At 43.0% G+C, this 21439-nt stretch overlaps 1 protein-coding gene across 3 annotated transcripts in view; it reads right to left on the minus strand.

Moving 5' to 3' along the window:
- Positions 1 to 43: 43 nt before the first annotated feature.
- Positions 44 to 21439, minus strand: part of LOC133165329 (adhesion G protein-coupled receptor L2-like) — an 86456-nt gene continuing 65060 nt past the window's right edge. For 2 of the 3 annotated variants that reach the window (XR_009717567.1, XR_009717566.1), the window contains 4 exons: positions 19541 to 21078; positions 16707 to 16731; positions 7282 to 7338; positions 44 to 1002 (listed from right to left, as the gene is read on the minus strand). Coding sequence is in view for 1 of the 3 variants with exons in the window: in XM_061294892.1 (XP_061150876.1) it covers positions 20258 to 21078 (821 nt within the window). In the remaining 2 variants the exon portion in view is untranslated. Of the gene's footprint in view, positions 1003 to 7281; positions 7339 to 16706; positions 16732 to 18736; positions 21079 to 21439 lie in introns of those variants that run through there. The other variant, XM_061294892.1, reaches the window with a different exon arrangement.

Consider the following 21439-nt stretch of genomic DNA (forward strand, 5'->3'; position numbering starts at 1 on the left):
TTGATAAACACGTTTAAAAAAAAAAGGACAACTTTTTAACGACGTTTGACACTAACAGAATGTGCGTGCAGCTTTAAAAATGCCCTCCATATTGTACTAATTTGAGTATTGAGGTGAGCATCCGCCTAATAAAATAATTGTGTCTATACAAATGACACCTGCAATTTTAAGCCCTACTCTCTGGTTATCAACACTTCTCTTTGCCATCACTGATATTTTTGGATGGATGGTAGGACTGTAGGTCTCAAATTTGAGCAACGACTATGGGTTGTAATTCTACGCTTTTGCACCAGAGGGCGGCAGATCTCCGTCGCAAAATGTCTGATGCAAAGCCCGTTTGTTCTTTTTCTGTTAACTACCCTGACATTGTCACTGGCTGTCATTAGCTGTGGTTCAATAAATGTGACGTGCTTCTCTTATTTTTATACTTTATTTAACAAGTGTAAGCTTATTTGTTGCGTCCTATAAATTTTCAGAGTTGCATGCACAGGTTCTACTTTTGTCCTGCTTATAAACTAATGTGTAATTATTTTTATTCACCGTCACCATGTCTTGTCATGTCCATGAAATATGTATGCTAGACAGTGGATTGGAATACATTAAACCAAGTCAATGTCAGAGATGTTCCTGGACTAGTGTCATAAAAGATATATTTAAAACCCAAACTACATGCGTATGCCCCTCCATGGGCCAGGTGATCCATTTTTTAGCACGTCTACAAAAAGATGCTGAGGCGTTTGCTTTGTTCAGTGTGCGAGAAGATTTGTCACTTGTGGCAAAACAACTCATGGCAGCTCACAATGCCCTGAGCATCTGGCAGTTCCTGGCCGACAAGAGCATCACCATACCGGCAACTTTCCTTCTCCCTCAACCCTGCTCCGTCTGATTTCTCCGTCTTCCAAATCGTCAAGGGGGTCATCTTGGGGACCGGTTGTGAAGTCGTGGGCGACGGAACTGCAGTGGATCCCGGAAGACTCTTTCCTGGTGTGCATGAAGGCATGGCTGAGAAGACAGGTAAAGTGCGTTATACTCCAGGGGAAGAACTTTTACTTTGTAGTTTGAATTTGAAATATATTTTTTCGTTACGCCACTCATGGAACTTTTCTGATAGACTAACTAGATGAATCTGTTTTCACTCTTTTATGTCCCAGTTTCAGGTTCCTTCTTATTTACTTTTCCGACAAACAACATGTCATTTTCATCCCAGCTGACCAGCTGCTCTGCATATTTGCTTATTTTCCCCCCTTTTCTATCTTCCTCGCCGGGCTGTGCTTCAAAGAGAATGATTTACTTTCCTTCAGATGAATGAATGAATGAGCGAGAAGCCATCTTGGCATACTGTCACGTTCTCTGCCCATTATTTCCTGAATTGACACACTGCTTTGAACAGCGCCATTGATGATAATGAGTTTGCCACCCTCAAACGTCTCGACTACCCTTTTTACAATGACACTCGATACACTTCACATATGACAAAAATGTCTATGTGCGAAATTCAATCGGGATATGGCTGGAACAAAAGGTCTTTCCAGCCGGTCATAACGTAAAACTCTATCGCACAAAGAGCAGAATTTTCTTTCCACGACAATAAATCCACAAATACATTCCGACACTCGCTTGGACGACTGCTGTGTTTACACATGATTTATATCACGTACATGACAGGATTAAACAATGAGCACTTTTTTGGCGCTTCCAAACTTTTCAATTACGCAAACAAATGCGTGATTAAAAATGTTGCACGGGGCACTAAAGCCAGCTGCTTTGAGGCCTGCCTGACACAGCTGTATACATGTGTCTCTGTTCGCCATGAATCAAACGTCCCATTGTGCTCATCTGGAGTGAATTAGCGGCGAGGGAAGGTGGGAAGGAGTGGGCTTTGATATACAGAGAAGGAAATGGGTAATGTCCTGAAACCGCATGCAACATCCTAATAGTAGCTGCTGACTGATGTCAGGAGACAAGCAGACAGATGATGTGTGAGTGTAAATGAGAACACTGTCTTATTGCAAATTTGTCGCGAGCGTTTCGAAAAGCAATACAGAATTAAAGCATTAAGTCATTGTCACACCAGGGGGCAGTATACTACAATCATAAAGATGCAAATAAAGAAGAGTTTCACAACTACTGTGTAACTTTGGACAAGATTCTTGGACAAATGTACTTCTAACACTCTCTTGCATCATTTCACGCTTGTTGAGTGGGCAGGCAGTTCAGAGAGCCAAGCCATTAAAAAAATACAATTTCCGTAACAAGTCCCAGTTACCAGCTCGTTCCTTTTGTCTGGCCCAATTTAAGTGTCTTAAGTGGTGCCACATCATATCTGTGAGTATGCTTTGTTTGCACACTAACAAGTACATCGCCCTCTGATTTGCCGAGCGCTCTGTAATGTATTCATGAGGATGTGCAAGCGGCTAATGTAGGCTAGCTGCACAATATGAAGTTAGCAAACAACATCTTCAGCACATAACAAGACCCCCCCCCCCCTTCCCATCTACACTGCTTCATTGTTTGACCGCCTCGGTCGGGTCGTGCACGCATGAGAAACTCCAAGTCAAGCAAATTATAGCAAGGAAGTCGTCCGGGAGCAGTATATTCCAAGGATGTCATTCTTCTCTAATGTTTTTTAGCGATGCGTGCTTTATCCGCAGATAAGGTGATTCACGTTTCAGCGATGAAACTATCCGGCCAAGCGACCCAGACGGACGGCCTGGTATCATTTCTCACTTCTTTTTGGAAAAAGATGACAGAGATTATATGAGGATGACGCCGCCGCGCAACATGGCCGCCCAAGCCAGATCAAAGCAGAGACAATCAAAGCCAGAGCGAAAGCTACAGCAGTAAGCCCTTTTGAACGGCCGCCTCGAGCTCGGGGGCGCTCGGGTTCGCCTCCGCTCCTTTCCATCTATCCGCCGGCCTTCCTCGGGAGTCCAGGACAGTCAGCGAACTGACATAAATCCTTCAAAGTGAATGCAAACAGCCCCGCCAGTGACCCATGAGAATATTAAAACCTGCACCATGCCTGCGTGTGTGTCTCCATGCAAGGCCAAGGCTGATAAGACGCGACACTGGTCACAATAGTTTAGAAAGCCACATTGAAACCAACAACACAGTTGTGACAATGAAAAGCCTGGCACGGTCTGAGACTTCCAAACGAGGTCTGGTTCCTTAAAAAAATATAAAAATAAAAAAGCAGTCAGCAATGCATTGTGACTTGGTGAACTTTGAACTCGTGTGTTTGCGACTTGATGAATATATTTGTTTATCCTTGTGGACAACTGCTGCACTCGCGTCACACAAATATGGAAATGGACACGAGACAGCTCATTCATCACTTTTTCTCTCGCTGTCACTTGGAGTAATGCACAAGTCGTTGATTTTGTCTTTAGATGGATTTTCAATCATGTCAAACTTGATGCAGTCATCAAAATGTGCTCACTTTGTCCAAACACGTTTGAGCACATGGAAAGTAGTTTCCATTCAAATATCTTCATTCCTTCGTTTTATATTTCCAAACCTATCTTGATTGTCTTATTGCACATCTATGGTGGTGCCAAAATCATTCAAAACTCCCAAAACCTGCCGTCAATGTGCAAAAATTAGGATTGTTCATCTTTTGACCTTTTTCATTTCAGACTTTCTGTACCTGCGCCTTATTAAAAGCCAACAATAGACGAAGCAGATCAAAACAAACCCAACTCATTAAGGAGAGAGAATCTTGTTCAAGTACCAAGAGTTCCTTCAATACCTTTTTTTCCATATTTAGATCTGAGCTACCCAGAAAACACATTTGGCATAATTACCACATCGTAAATCAGAAATGAATCTTTTCAAACACCAAAAGTTTCAGTCCCCGCAAGTTGGCGGTGGGGGTCGGAAGCAGGGAAACAACCTCCCGCCCGAGGTGTTTTGCTTTTGCCTCGGGAACGGAGGCCACAGGTAGACAGACCTCTCCCAGGGAGAACCTAACTTCAGACAGAATTGCATCACATGGACCCACCGGCGCCATCAATCACCAGCAACAGAATCACCAAGCCTCAGATCAAATATGCCAACTTCCTCTGGCGTGTCGATAATACGCGCGAGAGTTATGTCGATGGAAATTCGTATTTCCACGCTGTTTGCGAAACATTTCAATTTTTTAAGGAAAGATTTGCGTCGTGCCCTTGAACACGTCTAGCCAAATGTGATAAAACATGGCAGCGAGTCACAGCGCCGCCACAGAGCACACATTAATAAAAGATTTTTGAAATCAAGTATTTATTTCCTCTGTCCGGTGTCCACACAGGATGTCTAGTGCATGCCAAAGGAGCAGGTGGTGCCAAACCCCCTCGCTGAAAGATTATTTTAGCCAATCAGAAGCCTGAATTGTCTTTACCACAAAAAGCAGAAATGAATGTAAAAAAAATGGTTACCCTGGTGTCTACAAAGGAAGTCAGACAAAATTTTGCATGTTAAAAAGACCAAATCTAAGTAGAATTCTGAATTCCCAATAAATAGTTTGCCTACTTCAACAGTATATGCAGCAACTAATGGTGCAACATCAAATTCTTTCATGTCATCCCTATTCTGACTAATCTGGATCCAATGTCGACTCTTATTTATTATTCAGTTTTTAAGGTCTCATTATGCGGGTTCATAGAACTTTGGATGTGCTTTTAATTTTTCTTTAAAACAACTGCCAAAAAAGCAGAGCGTTATCACAAGGGGGGGGTGGGGGACGCCTGTTCCACTCACGACACTCAAATCATAAAATAAGTTTATTTTGTGAAGGTTACATCCTGTCAGACAACTTTTTTTCATCTCCATTGTGAGTTTTGAGTCAGATTTTCAGACATCTCTTTGTGCCTTGCTCCCTCATTTGTCTGAGTGGATGACAAAGCATCGACAAGACAGTCTGCGGTCAACCGAGCGAATGAAAACGCCTCTGCTCCAAATATTTATCCAGCGCAGACGCTTGGGTGCCTTTTAACGTGATGCGATCGCAACCGAATTGCCGTTATTACCGTGGGAGATTACCAGTTAGCGTGGGGGGCTTGCCGCTCTGCATCCATCCTTAACTTTGGATAAAATCTCCAAAATACGAGTGCCATTTATTTTTATTCTCCCTATAGCTGAGCTTCCTGTGTCCCCCCCCCCGCCATCGCAATTAAGGCCAAGAAGGATCAGAGCGGAATCGGATGAAAGGCTCATAAAGCCCCGCTGAATACAGAAGACGTATGCCAGGCACCGGGTCGCTTACACACTTCGTTCTTTGTTCCTGGCCAATCTCGTTGATGGGCTGCAGGAGCCACAACGGGAAGATAGTTCAGGTATTAACGGAGCCTTTTTCCACCGACACCATGTGGTAAGCAAAGGCTTCAAAGCAATGATTTGCAATGATTTTTCTTTTAAATAGCATACAAAGCCCTCCAAGTCCTTACAAATGAACGACAAAGAACTATTTGAAAGTGAAAAAAGTAACTTCGAGCCTGAACACGACCCAATGTAGTCCCAGAACTTAAAGCCCACTGGGGTTACTTAAAAAAAAAAAAACTTTTAAACTTAATTCCTACTTATTGCTGATATTCTATCATCTGATTCCGACCTTATTAAATTTCCAATCATTCCAAGTAAACACCACTTTCATCTCACTCCCAGCGCAGTCTCCTCCCCTCCCTACCCCCCCAAAAAATCTTCTCGCACATCATTTCCTGACCATGCAGCAAGTGGAAGGATTTCACACTAGCTTGCAGTTTTGTTTCACATCATACAACTTTTGCATTTTGACAGTTCCAAAAGGTGATGTCAAGAGTGACGATCGGGAAGCGCAAGACAAAAACAGCCTCTGGCAATACTTTTTGTCAACAAGCTCCAAGTTTTGCTTGCTGTCCCCGAGCAAGCCAGGTGGTGGTAGTCTTTGCACTTCACTCGTGATCTTTGGCCCCCCTCCCTCCCTCCCCCACTCATTAAAATGAATGATGACATTAAATCCCACGGGCGACATGCAATGAAACGGCATTGATCTATAAATACTACGCTTCGTATGCATACGTATCACTCTACAAAGGATGGAATATTTAATTTAATAAACCAAAACACAGTGGAATATTTCATTTAATACACCAAAACAACAATATAGCGTCCCACCTTTGTGTACGTTCTCTCCGAATGTTTAATCAGTCAAGGTCAGTGTGTGTTTCCATGTTGTTGGAGGAGACGCTATTCATCTCATCTGTATTCTCCCCACTTGGCTTACGTCTGCGGGATCATGCAGATATGGGATTTTGCTGGGAGAATTAAAAGGCTAGCTATATCAGATACGCTCAGTAAAATATTATTTATGACTCTGCGGTTGGGGTAACTAACGCCTCCGCGAGCACTTAATGTTTTATTAAACAAACAAAAGAAAAGGGGGGGGGGGGATTGTCTGGAAGTAACCAAGCTCCACAATTCCAATGGACCCCCCTGACAAACATTCTTGGATACTCACATGTGTAACACATAATAAATCATTCCACAGAAAAACAAAAGAAATGTTTTCCTTTTTGGATTGTATTCCAACTGGTTGCCATTTCGAGGAATTACAGTGTACTTTGCAAAACATGAGCCTTTTTATGGCCGAATGCTATTTGTGTGGGTGCATATGCTCTGGAGTAGCAATGGCGTGACTTGCACATGAGCCAAGCACCCCCACTATATCTTTTGATTGCTGCGCTGCAATAACCAAGTGGCAACAACAACATGAGATCAAGACTTAAGAGCCATCCATGAGTCCTGCAGTATTTGATTGTACTGATCTGCAAATCAAATAGGGCAAGACGCCGACGAGATTTTAATAGCTGGTGTTTGATCTTTGACACCCTACGGGAAGGGACGTTATTAATCAAACGAATATTGATTTTCCTTTCAACTTGCAAACTTTAAATAAGCGCTCAGAAGGGATGACGGCCTCTTTGAGACTTCTGTTGTGCTCCGTCCGTGTGCTTGCTTTTTGAAAAAGTCAGCGCAGCCACCGTGTAAACATACTGCTTAGCGCTCGTGCATGCAATCGAGTCATTACAATTCCCCGTGTTTATGGTTTAAAGTTATAAATATTTGAATAGGCAGCGGTAACACAAATAACATGCAATTACATGGCTAATGCAAAAAAACGGTGCAGGGGCCCAGGCTGGCATTTTTAGTCGCCTGCTTCGCATTGACTGCATTCCTTCTCCTGTCATTTCAATTCCACACGTATGTGAAGGCGGCACGCGGCAGCCAAGTTCACTTAAGCCCACCGGACGTTCAACGGAGACGTACCTGAAGGTGACACAAACTTGGCAGGGGCCGCGACACTTTCCAGGGAAGTTCCTCAACCTGCGGTGGGAGGGATGAATGAATACTAGCAGTCATGTTGACACTTCATACATGCCACATGTGTTGCCTGGCCTGCCAGGCTTTGTTTAGGCCTCAATTTGGCAGCTATTTGCATCCAAGAGGCACTCTGTAATTAACTCTCAAGCGCTTGATAAAAATGACGTTGATGTACGATGAAGTCGTCATAGCACATGTGCTTCACGGGTCTCAGGTTCCGGGTTCGAAACCTGGGTTTCCGTGTGGCGTGTGCATGAAATATACTTGTGTGTCAGTGTGTTTATGATGTTAAGCGAACACTCTAACACTAACATTAAGGATCCATTCCATTAGCTTCTCGAGAGGCAGTTTCCTGATTGCTTTGTGATTTTACTACCAGTTTTATTTGCAGTTAATTTCATTTTATTTGTAATTTTATTAGTCCTTGGGTTCTTTGCAACTTTTAATTTGCTGTACTTGTTTTGTACAATGACCTTGACTTTTTACAAACTTATTTAAATAAATACTTTCTTGTTAGGTGGTACCACAAAAGTGGATTTTTGACTTAGAGAGGCAAAACAAGGTAACGATGTAATGTAATTTTTGGTAAGTGTCAGATGTTTGAGTTTAGGTAACAGCAAAGAGGATAAAAACTCAATGAAAGTATGTGTTTTTTGATTTTGTGAATTCATAATTCTGTATTATAACAATAAAAATGCATGCTGTTATGCAATATGTTCTTCAGTTGAAATTGAATGCTTTATAGTTTTATTTTTTTTATATATCCATGATTATGATCATATTTCTATATGACCATTGCTAAAACAACAGATCAATTGCTGGCCAAATACTTGTAGCTCACTTTTATTAGCAATCGGCAGTCATGCCTGGTTCTGGCTTTCCACATTTTTACTGGTGTGGGGATCCACTTGTGCTGACTTAACAAGAAAAACGTTTATTTAAAACATATACAAAATAATAAGTAATCTGTTGGCTCAGATTTGAGTCGGAACGGCTCAGCATCTGCGAACTGCTCTCTGGGACTGTTTGGCTCCATTAAATGTGAAGAAGTAACAAGAAAAGTATATTTCGTCATTTTGGGGCGTAACAAAGTGAAATCTTGCATAGTTTTGGAGTGACTACTTTCCAACATCAACATATAATTCTCTCGAGCGTGAAAAACGACATATTAATTGGATGTAGAGGATGTCAAATAACACATTTAATGAGAAAACTGATAAGGGAAATGAATGCGGCAGAGTGAAACCATAATCCCGTGTTGGGACTGGTGGAGCCCTAATTACTCAAGAATTCAAAACAATTTGTCCCATAGGAAATAATGTAAAGTGAATTCATTCATTTTGAGGGTCCATCACTTCATAGCTTGACACTGATGGGGACACATAAGACATTTTACAAGGGGCCCCTTTTCAATAAAAACTAGTTTAAAAGTTTTAGAAAATGCAGTGTTTTTGCATGCCAGACTAAAATGCACTCGCACTTTACTACCATAAGTCACAAAATTCATCTGCAGTACAAGATAAGCAGAATATTGAAAATAAGACAAGAGCCCAATAGGCTAATGTGTGATATGAGCAAAGTATTCAAATGACGTCTTAGCACATACAGCTAGCTTAGCTTGTTCCATTTTTTCTTTCTTGCCTAACGACAATCAACCGCCACATTTTGTGCAACTTTCAAGACACATTTTCCAGACTTCAGTGCCAATGTGTAATATGAGCAAAGTATGCAAATGACATCATAACAGATAAGCTAACAGTTAGCCTAGCTCGTTCTATTTCTTGACCAACTGACGACAATCCACCACCACATTTTGTGCAACTTTCAAGACACATTTTCCAGACCTAACTGTAATTATTACTTATTATTGGGTCTTTGGTAGAGCAATTTCATGATGCTTCTACAAAGAGCCCAGATGTCGCCCTCCCGCTATTTTACGAAGCGAAAACGCCAAGCTTCAGGGTGGCGGCCAGATATGAAGTCCACAGTGCGACATTAACATTTATGTGGCTCACATTTCCCACCACCACCACCCGGGCGCAGTTTGTGCTCAAATCTGCTCTCCCTTTTGAGTGATGCATCATCTCTTATTAGATGATCGTGGAAGTATGAAACATCTGGCCGGTGTAACACCTCGCCGCTCTCCGTCGGGAGTAAGGTCATCATGTCTGCTGTGAGAGGGACTGACAAAGTTGTTTTATATAGGCGGGGTGTTTTCCCGAACACATATTTTGGGAGGACAATCGGAGGCGTGATGAACGGATTTTTTGTTTTCCCACGCCGTAGAGAAGATTGAGACCTTTGTGTTTACCCGGACTCCGTGTCAGTTACAGCTTAAAAAGAGGGCCCATTCAAGGCATCTTGACTTTTTGACTGCGTCATTATGGAACAATTTGCAGAGCTCCGAACCAATTTGGAAACGCTTTATTAGCATCATGCGGATGCCCAAAACAATCACGGCTGACGCGGCCAATGCCACCCCCCTCCCCTCGTTCTTGTTGCTGTCAAATTATTTTCTTGACATGCGGTTTGTACTCCTGGCCTGAAATGTCTCCAATTTCTTCATGGAAAAGGATTGCAACGGGTGGGGGTTTGATTCGCTGACGTTATTTACACGACCATGGTTTCGCTGCCTCCCTCCCTCCCGGCGAGTCGAGATTGTGGAATTTTTTTGGCATTGACCCACATCTGGATTTCTGCACTTGAATGTGCCCCCCCCACCCCCTCCACAAGTCTCTTGTGAAGCCACAAGCCGATGTTTCCCAGGGTACCGTGGATACAAAGTCCGGGTGTCATCCGAAAAACTTCCTGCTACTCCGCTTAAAGTCGTTTCGTTTTTACAAATGAGCAGCAAAACTTGTCCCGAGGGCATTGACGTGTCCTTGCTGTAGGTGGAAAAGTAAGCGGAGCGTTGGATCTGGTTTCCATCCCGGGTGCCCCACCTTGACTGGAATACAATGGATGGGGAGTAGGCCTAGAACTCTTAACTCACTCTGCAGATTCCCCCCACAAAATTCCCTTGATGTTTGACTAGCAAAAGCAGCTTTGAATGCCATCACAAGGCCATATACTTTGTAATGGGGGAATTGCACAATTGCGTTTATGGTCGGCAATGTGAAAACACACAGATGGATTTTTGGGAAGTGACTTTAATGACCCACTCACATTGCAAAAGAAAAAAAGAATGGAGGTGATGGGGGGGGGGGCATATTTTAGATAGCAAAATCACATTCTTAAATCTGCTGATTTAAAAGTACTAACCCAAATCGGGTCAGTGCTGATTAATACTGCCGAGTTAACGTTACCAAGAAAAATCTGTGTTTTATTAATACAATGCAAGGAATATGCAAATTGGGCAAAAAAATATGAAATAGTCCAAACAGGAGTGACACTGTTTCATATGAACCTCTATTAGCTAGTTAGCAAGCGAATGCTAAAGTGACGCTTTGCTGTGCTTCTTTTTTCAGGCCCAAGTGGATTGGGCAAGAAATCCAAGGAGTCATTTCTTTCCATTTGCTTTCTTTTCTCACTGATTGGCTGGTAGAGAGAGAGATCACACACTTCTGTCAAGTGATCAAGTCTTTCTCCGTGTCAGATTAAAGGCTGTTGTTTTGGCTTTTCTTTTAATTTGTCAGCCGCCCGCCTGTGTATCGATTGGACAGGCGCCCGGGACGTGTCATCGCATCTATATTTGTCAGTGTCGCTTGCAGTCTGTTATTGAAGGCCGAGCTTTCCATACATAATTAAAAGAAGCTGGGATGAAAGAGCCAATGCCTCAGTCACTTGTTCATCCATCAAAAACTTTGAACCCGGGCTCTTCCACGGACGTCGCCGCCAATGATTTTCTCGTGGTAGCCACCGGACAAACAAAGGCACCCTTTTTCCATTTGCGCCTCATCCCTTTGTCTCATATTTGACTCGGGGAGGGCTTTAAGGCTTTAATTAAATTCCAATCCCCCGCCTCTCACTTCACCACAGACTGCCCCCCTCCGCCGTGTCTCTGTGGGAGCTTGCGAAGCCGGGCTTTGCTGCCTGTTGTGGTTTTTATTTGAAAGAGTCCCCGCTCGTCATGATAGAATTCGCACATGTGGCGCAGACGGCACGAGCGAGAGTGTGTGGGCCTGAACATGCACTGGAGTGACACCCAACTGGTGTGAGGGGGAGGGCGAGGGGGGTCCCACCTGACTTGAGGGACTTGTCCAAATCTGTCCCAAGCACCAATTTTATTTTATTTTCACGCAATCAGCATTGCTCCTTTTCCGTGGCCACCCACTACCATGACCCACATTGCTCGGATCAGATGCAACGTTTGCCTGTCATGAAACTGAGCTCGGCCAGTCTGAGTGGAAAGATGGGTTCTGCGTAGCTGATCCACACTGACAGTGATGGACAAGTCCAGAGAGGAAAGCTGATGGCCAAAGTTCCTCTCCTGTCTTGCCTGGACAACGTCAGAGAAGATGGATGTGGCGCTTGCGAGGCATCCGAGTTGAGCTTGCTTCATATTGTGGGTCTCGAATAGAAAAGGTGACGCTGAAATTCAAAACCTTTTTCTCATTTGTTCAGCGTTTGTCCTTTTCCAGACAGACTGACAGCGGAAATGTGAGCAAGTGATGGACAACACACAGCAGGGCCGTTTTCGTGCTGGATTGGAAGTTGGAAAGTTAACTTTTTGTTTCTGAAGAATGATGAACACTGAAAATTGAAATAATTTAATAAATAAAAATAAAATCGCGTTCGCTATACAGTTACATTTTCATACTGTTGTTGGTGTGGGGAAAAAAAATTATATATCCATCTTAATTGTGTCAAAGATGTTTTGTTAAAACGAAAAGAAAGGCCCATGACGATTTAATAAACCGCTTTTATCTTTTTTACCATCTCTGTACACATCCAAATGTCACCGCAGGATATATATTAGAAAAAAAAAAGAAAAAAAATCAGCAGAACGTCTTGATTCCCCCGTCGTTTCTTTTCAAGGGTATCGTTGGTTTAATGCGCCGTTGAAAAAGGCTCCAGCTGGAAAAGTGAACAGGAGTCGTTTTTAACAAGCTCACAAAGCCCCCAAAGCCCAAATCCAGAGCTGACCAGCTCACGCACACAAGGAAACAGACACTCGACCCGCCATTACCAAAGCCCGCGTGCCAGTCTGCAATTTTAATTGAATTTGTTTTAAAGGCCAAGCTCATCGGGCATTGATTTGTAGTGAGCAATCTTCTGACCACAGATGTTCTAATCAGCATAATTCAAATTTGAAAGCGGCTGGCCTAAGATACGGCGGTGAGACCTTCAGGGCGGCCATCGAAAATCGCCACGGACTAAGCTTTTCTGCGTTTGCTCATTTCCGCAGGGGGTGAAGAGGGATTCGTCCCACATAGTATAGTGCGCATTTCCCGTAGGGATGACAAATGACGGCATGGAAGCCATCGTCAACGCAAACAGTCTGCTTGAGCCTTCGGATTCCGCTAGGTCATAATGTGCATATCATGAGAATGAAATCTTTCTTGTCCTTGGACGTGATAGCGCATGCTGTCACACATGCTTAAAAAAAAAAAAAAACTGTGCGTCAATTTGAATCCTCAATGTGGACACGCTTTGACATGTCAATTCGAAATGGGACTCTCAGCAGTCTATTCTCACGAATATCTTCAAGGATTTTTAAACAAATTGAGTCTATTTTGCCAAAAAAAGACTTGTTTGGTTTTGGTGCTGTTAGCTATTCTGCCCTTTTTGAACACGCACTTGTTTTGTTAGGCAGAAACCTCACAAAGCAAACAAATTAGAGGTAAAGTGTTCTTGCGTCAAGATCTTTTGTCTCGCCTACGTGTGACATAAAGACAAAACAAAAGCGGATTAAAACATCAGATGTTATAGCACCAAAGAGTCCAACCAAGGCACACATTAGCTCAACATAAGCTTGACAGCTTGAGGCGAACAAAATGAAAGGCACCATAGACACGTTAACAAAAAATCCTGCTGCTCCTCATAGCAGAAATTTCAAACCATCATAAAAATGTATTTGAGTAACAAGTACAAATTGTCTCTGTTCTGTTTGTGAAAACAATTAGCATCGCTGGGTCCTGTTCAGCCCCACAATGGCGCAAACGCCCATTTCTAATTGCGCCTATGTGTCAAAAGGAAAACTCCACTCACGTGCAGTTCGACTGCACTTTGCGCTAGACTTGTAACTGGACACGAAATTGGCCCCCTTGAGATTGAACTCTTTTGCTTCCTACCTGTGTGTCACTACTGCTACCATCAGGCTCGGCACTAGCGTCTCAAATCTGTACAAAAGGGAATACCCATATCCAGCACAATCTTCACTCAAGACCTTAGTCCGTGTTATTCAAAATCAATTTTAATACTGAAAAATTCTTTTTTATTAATGAATGCGACTTTCTGAGGAGCAGCATATCATTTCAGATGCACTCTGGCAGTAAGTCGCAATGAAAGCAAAAGCAAAGTGGTCGCAATGGGAATAAACGCAGCTCAACTTACTTTCCTGAAATCTTAATTTTTTTTAAGGCTGCTCACCTACAGAAGAAAATCTTTCCATAAAATGATCACAGTTTTCTTGGGCCTCCTGCAGTTACTCCTATTCCTCATTTCATCTAGGAAAGTTGGAACGACAGCTCTTTCTGTCAAATTCCCATGTCTAATAAAAGTGAACAAACAAGAAGTTTTCCCTTTCTATGAGGAAGTTCTTGTCAAAGTCAAAAAAAGAAGTCTTACAGTATTTATTTCCCCAGAAAGTTTACAGCAGTATCATTCCAAAACAAAGGCCACAATGAAACATTTATTTTCTAGTTTGAGTTGCGTGTTTTCATTTTTTGATGCCAAATATTTGGGTGAAATCGGAGCCCTTGTTGATGCAGTCTGCCCGAAAAGCATCATATGTGACTTTTATTTTCAAAGCGGCGGCGCGGGAAAACTTTGTGTGCGAGCGTGACATTGATTCTCCTCCTAATTATCTCCACATGCTACACTTCTCGGTGCAAAAATGAGCCCGGCCCGGCGCCACTGGGGTGTGCTCGTTGCTAATATAGTGTAAGTACATTAGCTGTGAATTGAACTTTTAAATACAGCATCGATCAGAACCCAACTGTGTAATGCTAACGCTGGGGAGTCGGCACGTTGATTACATTGTTGCATCTGCCCCTTCCTTTACGTTGAAATCAGCAAAAGGTATGATTAACCGATGTCTCGAAAAAATGATCCTGTGCCAATTTCTTGTGGTGTTTAGTGTTATCGTTCCTTCTTTTTCTTATTCGGTCCAAATGCTTGTGCCATGCATACAACAAAGTAAACAAATACACTTCAAAATGATGTCATGTATTACTCAATGCTATCAAACACAGTTCTGTAATGAATGTTTTTTGACATTAACATCCGTGCAAATTGACATATCAAACGGCACTTTGAAGTGACGGGAGCGAGAAAATACAATGCTCATATTTAATTTCACGAGTTGGACGTGCTGCTTATACTTGACAGGGAGTCGTGTGGTGTAGTCAGATATTGCCTTTTTTTTTTTCAATCCCTCTGCTGCGTGTTAAAAAAATTACAATCATTACATCTGCTTCCAAACGGCCACAGACTGTGGGAACAATTGCTTAAATATCGGAAAATTCCTCCCCCCTGGAGCTTTTGGGCTTAATGGCAGTCATATGTTGTGTCACAGGGTGGAAGGAGGGGGAACGTGCTGCTATTATTTCAACTGAGACAACCCAAAAAAACACATCAAGCCTCAATATGTGTTTACTGTAGAATGGCGGAGACAGCTTTACCTCAGTTTGGCAGCTTACTGGTATAAATCGGACTCAAAGCGGAGAGCGGAGAAAAAAAAAAAAAGAAAAAAAGCTATTTGCTCTATGGCCTCTCTTAAAAGCCTTGTGGCATGAATCAATAAAACAAGACATGCATGTTTTATCGAAAACTCTGAATATGATAAGCTAGAAAATGCTAACAGTGCTACATGCTAAGTTAGCACTTAACTTTGTTTTGTGATCTTAATGTACAGCAAAACTCAGGACTGTTATCTAATTCCGATTTTCACCCCACTTGCAAATATATATTGACTGTACATCCATTCCATAAGCCAATTGCAGAGGGATACGTCGCAGGTATGAAAGATTATAGTGCTTGCAGGGCTGTTTTGACTCTGCCTGAGCTGCAAATTCGAACCAGGGCAGCCAAGTGGGCCGCCGACTTCAGTGCAGCGTTGCACCGTGGGACGGCGGCGGCGGCGAGCGAGCGTTGGAGACTCTTTATCTTGTTTGTGCAGAGGGAAATGTGGAGGAATGTAAGCTGTACATCTACACAGGCCCCGAGGAAATAGAATAGCCTTTCTGCATTGTGCTTGTCCTAATGTAATTATGCGTAGGTCCTGCTGAGGCGAAAGGAAAGATTCCTATCCGGCAATATAATGTCTCCAAGAACGCCTCGTTTTTCTTTGATAATAATGTTACTATTATTTTTCCCAGCTAGACCTTGGTGAAAGAGGTCAAAAAGTAAACAAAAAAAAGTTTGGGATACTATGGAATCTCTAAGTCGAATATAATTCTTTCTGAGGAAGATACCCCACCATTTTTTCCCCCAGAGGAATTAATGGCAAAAGAAAATCTTGAACATTCTTTACTGTCACACAATGCAAAAATAAGTTAACCACTTCAAGATGACAATACAGAAAGAAAAATTTTTTTTTTGCAGCAAATATTTTTTTCTGGACACTTGAAATTAGGACAACTTGAAAGACAACCAGCTTTTTATCACATTGAGGAAAGCACTTGCCTATGTATATTCTATTCTTCCATTAGACAATTCAGTGTGCTTGAGGAGATAAAAGGGAGCACAGGTGACTGAGGGATAATGAACCACTCTATATGCATCATGCAAACACTTGATGAAAACGACATCACATAATACAAAGCCTTTTTGTGGGAGGTCACTATGTTTTAGAACAAGGCGTCTGTCTGTCTTTGTGCTTTTAATGTGATTTATAAGCGAATAAAAAGCTTTCGCAGGGAGGCAGAAAGCCACTGACGACTCGACTCGCACGTCTGCATCTTTGGCCTCTGCGCTGGTCTCTTAACTTCAAAACTCATAAAATACGCCAGCCGCAACATGTGCACATAGCAGGAGCTCCCGCTGAGCTCGTGTGTGGTCATTGGGAGCCGCAGCAGCCAAAAGATATGCTACGTGCTAGCTATACCGCTTACCGCCTGACTGATTAAAAAAGGTTTTATTGGCTGGTAATGTGTTTTGAAAGGCAGTGAAAATTACTTAGAACTACTGTAACTTTACAAGCAAGCTAGCTAGTTAGCCTGATACAGTATTAGGTGGGGTACAAATAAAACAAAATGAAATACACTTACCACATCTGGCTCGATTCTTTGGTTCCTGCATGAGGAGAAGAAAATACACAATCACTCGTGACATAGTTTAATAAATCTGTGGGTTATTTACCTGGCAAACTAAATAACTCAGCTTGTTGCGGAGCCTGAGGACTGTATAGGGCAGGGGTGACAAACTGATTTTTGTCACGGGCCACATCGTAGTCATAGTTTCCCTTGGAGGGCCATTATGATAGTCAACGTCTTCTATATAGGCTACAAAACAAAGTGATGACTAGTAAAAACTGTTCAAATATTTTAAAAAGACGAATCGCAAGTAATATCCCTCTTTTTTTTTAAAATGTGAAGACAATTTGTAGTTTTAGTAATGTATGTGTGTGTGTGTGTGTGTGTGTGTGTGTGTGTGTGTGTGTGTGTGTGTGGTTCTGCAACAGACAGCAAGTCAATGCTCAACCTCTGACGTCACACAACACTAACAGACGACACACATCACATAAGTAACTGCGCGTAACGGTTCCGTCATACTAAATAAACATAAATGAAGTACTCGAGACAACACACCAAACATAAGTTATCGAGACAAGAAAACAAACTTGCCGGCGACCGTTAGCCGCCGTGGAGCTACGTAACGGCTACTCGTATGATGCGAGGGAAACTTAAAGGAGCACGCCGAAGCTACCAATCAAATGGCGCGCACACGAAACAATTTGCGATCAGACAAACAGCACAACAGTTAACAGGAGTCACACTTAAATGTATATACTCACTTTTTGGCAAATACGCACACGATACTAGCCACTTTAACTTCCGCCATCTGCAATTCACCACTGCGCGCGGGCTGCAACAATCGCGATAAGCTGATATAACTCACGCGAGACTTAAGGCGTGGTGACGTAACTTTTCCAACACAACATTCAACCCAAAAATATACATTGATTTTCAACATCAACATACCCAGGAACCTTTCTAACACAGTTCTCTTCCTAAATTTTGAAAGACAAATGAGCTATCCTGCTAAGCCAGACAGCTGTTTTCTAACATATATTAGTTCTAGTGGAAAACTATTTAAAATATATAAATAAGACATAAAATAAAACAATTAGCATAAATAATGAACACTAGCTAACAAGCTATAATGTAAAGAGTGACTTATCTAGCTAGCAAGCCGTTATTCATCTTCACTTACCTTTACTGCTTGTTTGGTGTACCTGTAGATACAATATACATTATTTAATCCATTCCTGTTACGTGAAAAATGGTATGATGCATTCGGGTTGTTTTTGCCAGCACTAAAGCAATTTTCTTGGCTTGCTAATCAGATGTCTGTTACATTTTTCCCCAGTTCATCCTGTGGGAAATTACTTCCAAGTTGCAGTTCATTGTTTAGGGCTCCCACAGTATCATTACTATTTCGGACCACTCTTGGCAGCTCGCTTATCTTTTCCCAGGAAAAAAAGTTGCTAACAATCGGCCTCCTAACTAGCTGCATAAAGAGACCTAGTTAGCGAACGCCAATGAACACAGCTGAGCACTTAACGCATAAAGAGACACTTATTTCCCTCCGGGGTTTGAGAAGTAAACAAATGATTGTAGGATTTGTGTTGTACAGAAACAAACGATTCTGGAATGTCTGCTGGATGGTTCATGTTACAAGACGCCTTTGGAGGGGATTCGCAAATTGCCTCTGCTTGTACACATCTGGCCACTAAAGATAAGATGATACAAATTTTGGTCAGGATGCGCTTTATTGCATCAATCATGCATCTAAATGCATGGGGATCCTCCCCAGAGGTCACCAGACTGATACGGGGCGGACAGCGACGATGTAAGATTCCAGTAGGCCCAAACGTATGACCTAATACCAAGGGAACATTCCTGAGAAAGGTTTTTCTACTACGCCACAAACAGCAAGATAACCTCTGTAGGATCTTACGGAGGGAGGCTGGTACCTTCATAGGTTGCACGATACAAATCCAAATGTCGTTTCTTTTGGCATTTTACGACACACACAAAGACAGAAATGATTGTCAAAATAAGCATTGGGACATTAGTGAACAAGAAAAAAAATTCACATTTAATTGATTGATATCAAACAGGAGTTGAATTAAATATCAGCTGACAAAGGGCTCTTACAAAAGAAATAACATGAACCTAATCAGTGCCGCAACAACCTTTGAATTTTTTTTTTCCCAAACAAATAGTTCCATTAATAAATTAACAAGCGTTAAAGAAAGATAAGTGTCCACAAACAAAAAGTCTGGGTGACACATTTCCTTCAGAGTTGTCCATGAAAGCAAAAGCACTTCACAAGCAGAGACGTGAGCGTATGGATTCAAATCTTTTTTTTTTTTCTTTTAAAACTTATTTGATCATCCAACAGGTCAAGTGTGAGAGGCAACAAAAGCACATTTTCTGTTTTTATTTTATTAACCCTACATGAAGACATCTATTAACATGAAAGAGGGGTTAACTTATGAATGGTTGCCTTTTTTTTTTAACTACTTTTTTAAAACATTTTCCTATCTTTTACATGAGTGGTACAGCAAAATATAAATTCTTGAGCTGTTACTTTGACAAGTTAATTGTGCAATACAGAAAATATAGTAAGGCCTGAGTCGGAATTAGTGGGTTCATTACTTTACAATCGCAACTATGGAGTTTGTCTAGAAAAGTGGTTCTTAACCTTGTTGGAGGTACCGAACCTGCACATTCACAAAACCCCTCTTTAGCGAGAAAAAAAAATTCAAATTCAAGACAGATGTTTTTCTACTTGTGCACAAAATGAGCCTTGCATGATCATCACCTTATTCAAAGAACAAAACCAACACAATGCATGAACTCAACAAATGACATACCTGCAAATCAGTGTGCAGTGGAGGCTCCGCCGAACCCCTGAGACCGACTATGGTTCGCTCGAACCCAGGTTAAGAACCACTGGTCTAGAAAGAGCCTGGTTTATGAAAGCCAACTACTCCTGAGTCATGACTCCTTGAACTGTGACGTGGAACGTAATGTAGCCAACCGAGAAATACCCTGACTGAGGAACAAGGAAGCATCCACAAATAAAAACAAACAAGACGTCACATTTTGTATAAAACAGGTTCGCCAGACGTAGTTTCCAGCGCAGGTCTTTCTTGAGAACATGAACATCCCCCCCATCTGTTTCTGTCTTGGAGGACCAGGTTGTAGATCGTGTGGTGGAGCAGAAGCTTGATGTGCGTGGTGTCCTGTGTCGTGATTATCGGCACACACCGCACACAGTAAGAGCAAACTTTTTTTTTTTTTTTAAGTGTGTGGTCTGTAACTGAAAAAACAATCTTGCAAGATTTGCCGAATCGGTGTCTGTGCATCTCCATAGTCTGTCAGTGAGGTGTTCACAGTTCACGTTTAGGCCTCAGAAGAACTTCTCGAGTGTCAACGAGTTCCATGTGCAAACAAGAAAAAGGTCAGCGACTCATTCCTTTACCCACCCCGACAACGTCTCAGCTTCCCGGGCGCTTGTGGAGTGCGGAGCCGGACTCGGCGGCTCACCTGACATCAACTGATAAGACCTGCCCACTCGGGGTTTGAGCTCAGAGGCTTGTGATGATCTGCATCTGTCCGTCGCCGTCCCCCTCTTGGGTGGCGGGCGGCGGGGGGACGAAGCCGTCACTGGGCGCTCGGTTTATGTGGTAATAGGACAGCGGGGGTGCGTCGGCGAGCTCGGGCATGCTTTTATGGTACGCGTCCTCGCCGTCGCTCCGGGTGGAGGGGGAGAGCTCGTCCTCGTCCTCCTCCTCGGGCGGGTACGGTGAAGCGGAGGGCGAGTCCCTCAGGTTGGGCATGCTGGTGTAGAGCGAGTCTCTGTTGTTATTGCTCGCGTCCTCACCTGGCGCCGAGGTCTCCACCTGGCCCTCCAGCTGCCTTGGAGCCTTCTGGGCATTGTAGAGCAGGGAGTGAGTCCTCTGGGGCAAGAGCGGGGCCTCGAGGGCCTCCTTGTGGTGGTGGTGCAGGAGAACCTCCAAGGGTGCGTGGCCTTCCCGCCCGATTCCTCTCTGCGGGGACGACGCCTCGACGTGATCCACCTCGATGGCGTCGTCCTCGCTGCCGCTTTCGCCTCGGTCCACGGCCGCCCTGGTCTGCGGGGCCAGCGGCGGGGTCGTGTTCCGCTGGACGTCGCCGCGGCCTCTCGGGACGATGCGAGGCCGCAGGTTGTTGTGCACGATCTCGGATATGATCATCTTCTCAAAGGCGACGTCGTCCAGGTTGAGCCCCCTCATGTCGGGCGGGGGGGCGCGCACGCCAACGGTTTCATAGTCGTCCTCTCGCAGGGAGTAGCTGTTGTTGAAGTTGCCGTTGAGGGGGAGGGTGTCCATGGCGCTGATGTCCCTGCTGTTGCTCAGAGACTGCTGTCCTGCAACAAATGACAGGAGGGAACACGCAAGATGACATTTTCTGCCTTCTAACTAACCACAGCATAAATAGACCATCGGCATGGACTTGATACTGCTCAGGACACTTGCTTATTTTCATGACGACCCGATTAGCTCCAAAACAGGTTTCCACTATGGCGAGAGCCAGTCTATTGCCACATCCACAAAATCAAGGGTATTTTTAAAAAGTACTTAAAAATATCACGTACAGCACATTAGAAAAATATATAAGTTAAATTGAATAACACCTGATAAAAAATTAAACGAATTGATCATATAATAATATTTAATTTGACACGTACAGATGTCGATGTGCATAATTATTTAAGATCTTTGAGATGT

This window comes from Syngnathus typhle, linkage group LG13 (assembly GCF_033458585.1).
Source record: "Syngnathus typhle isolate RoL2023-S1 ecotype Sweden linkage group LG13, RoL_Styp_1.0, whole genome shotgun sequence".
Lineage (NCBI taxonomy): Eukaryota > Metazoa > Chordata > Actinopteri > Syngnathiformes > Syngnathidae > Syngnathus > Syngnathus typhle.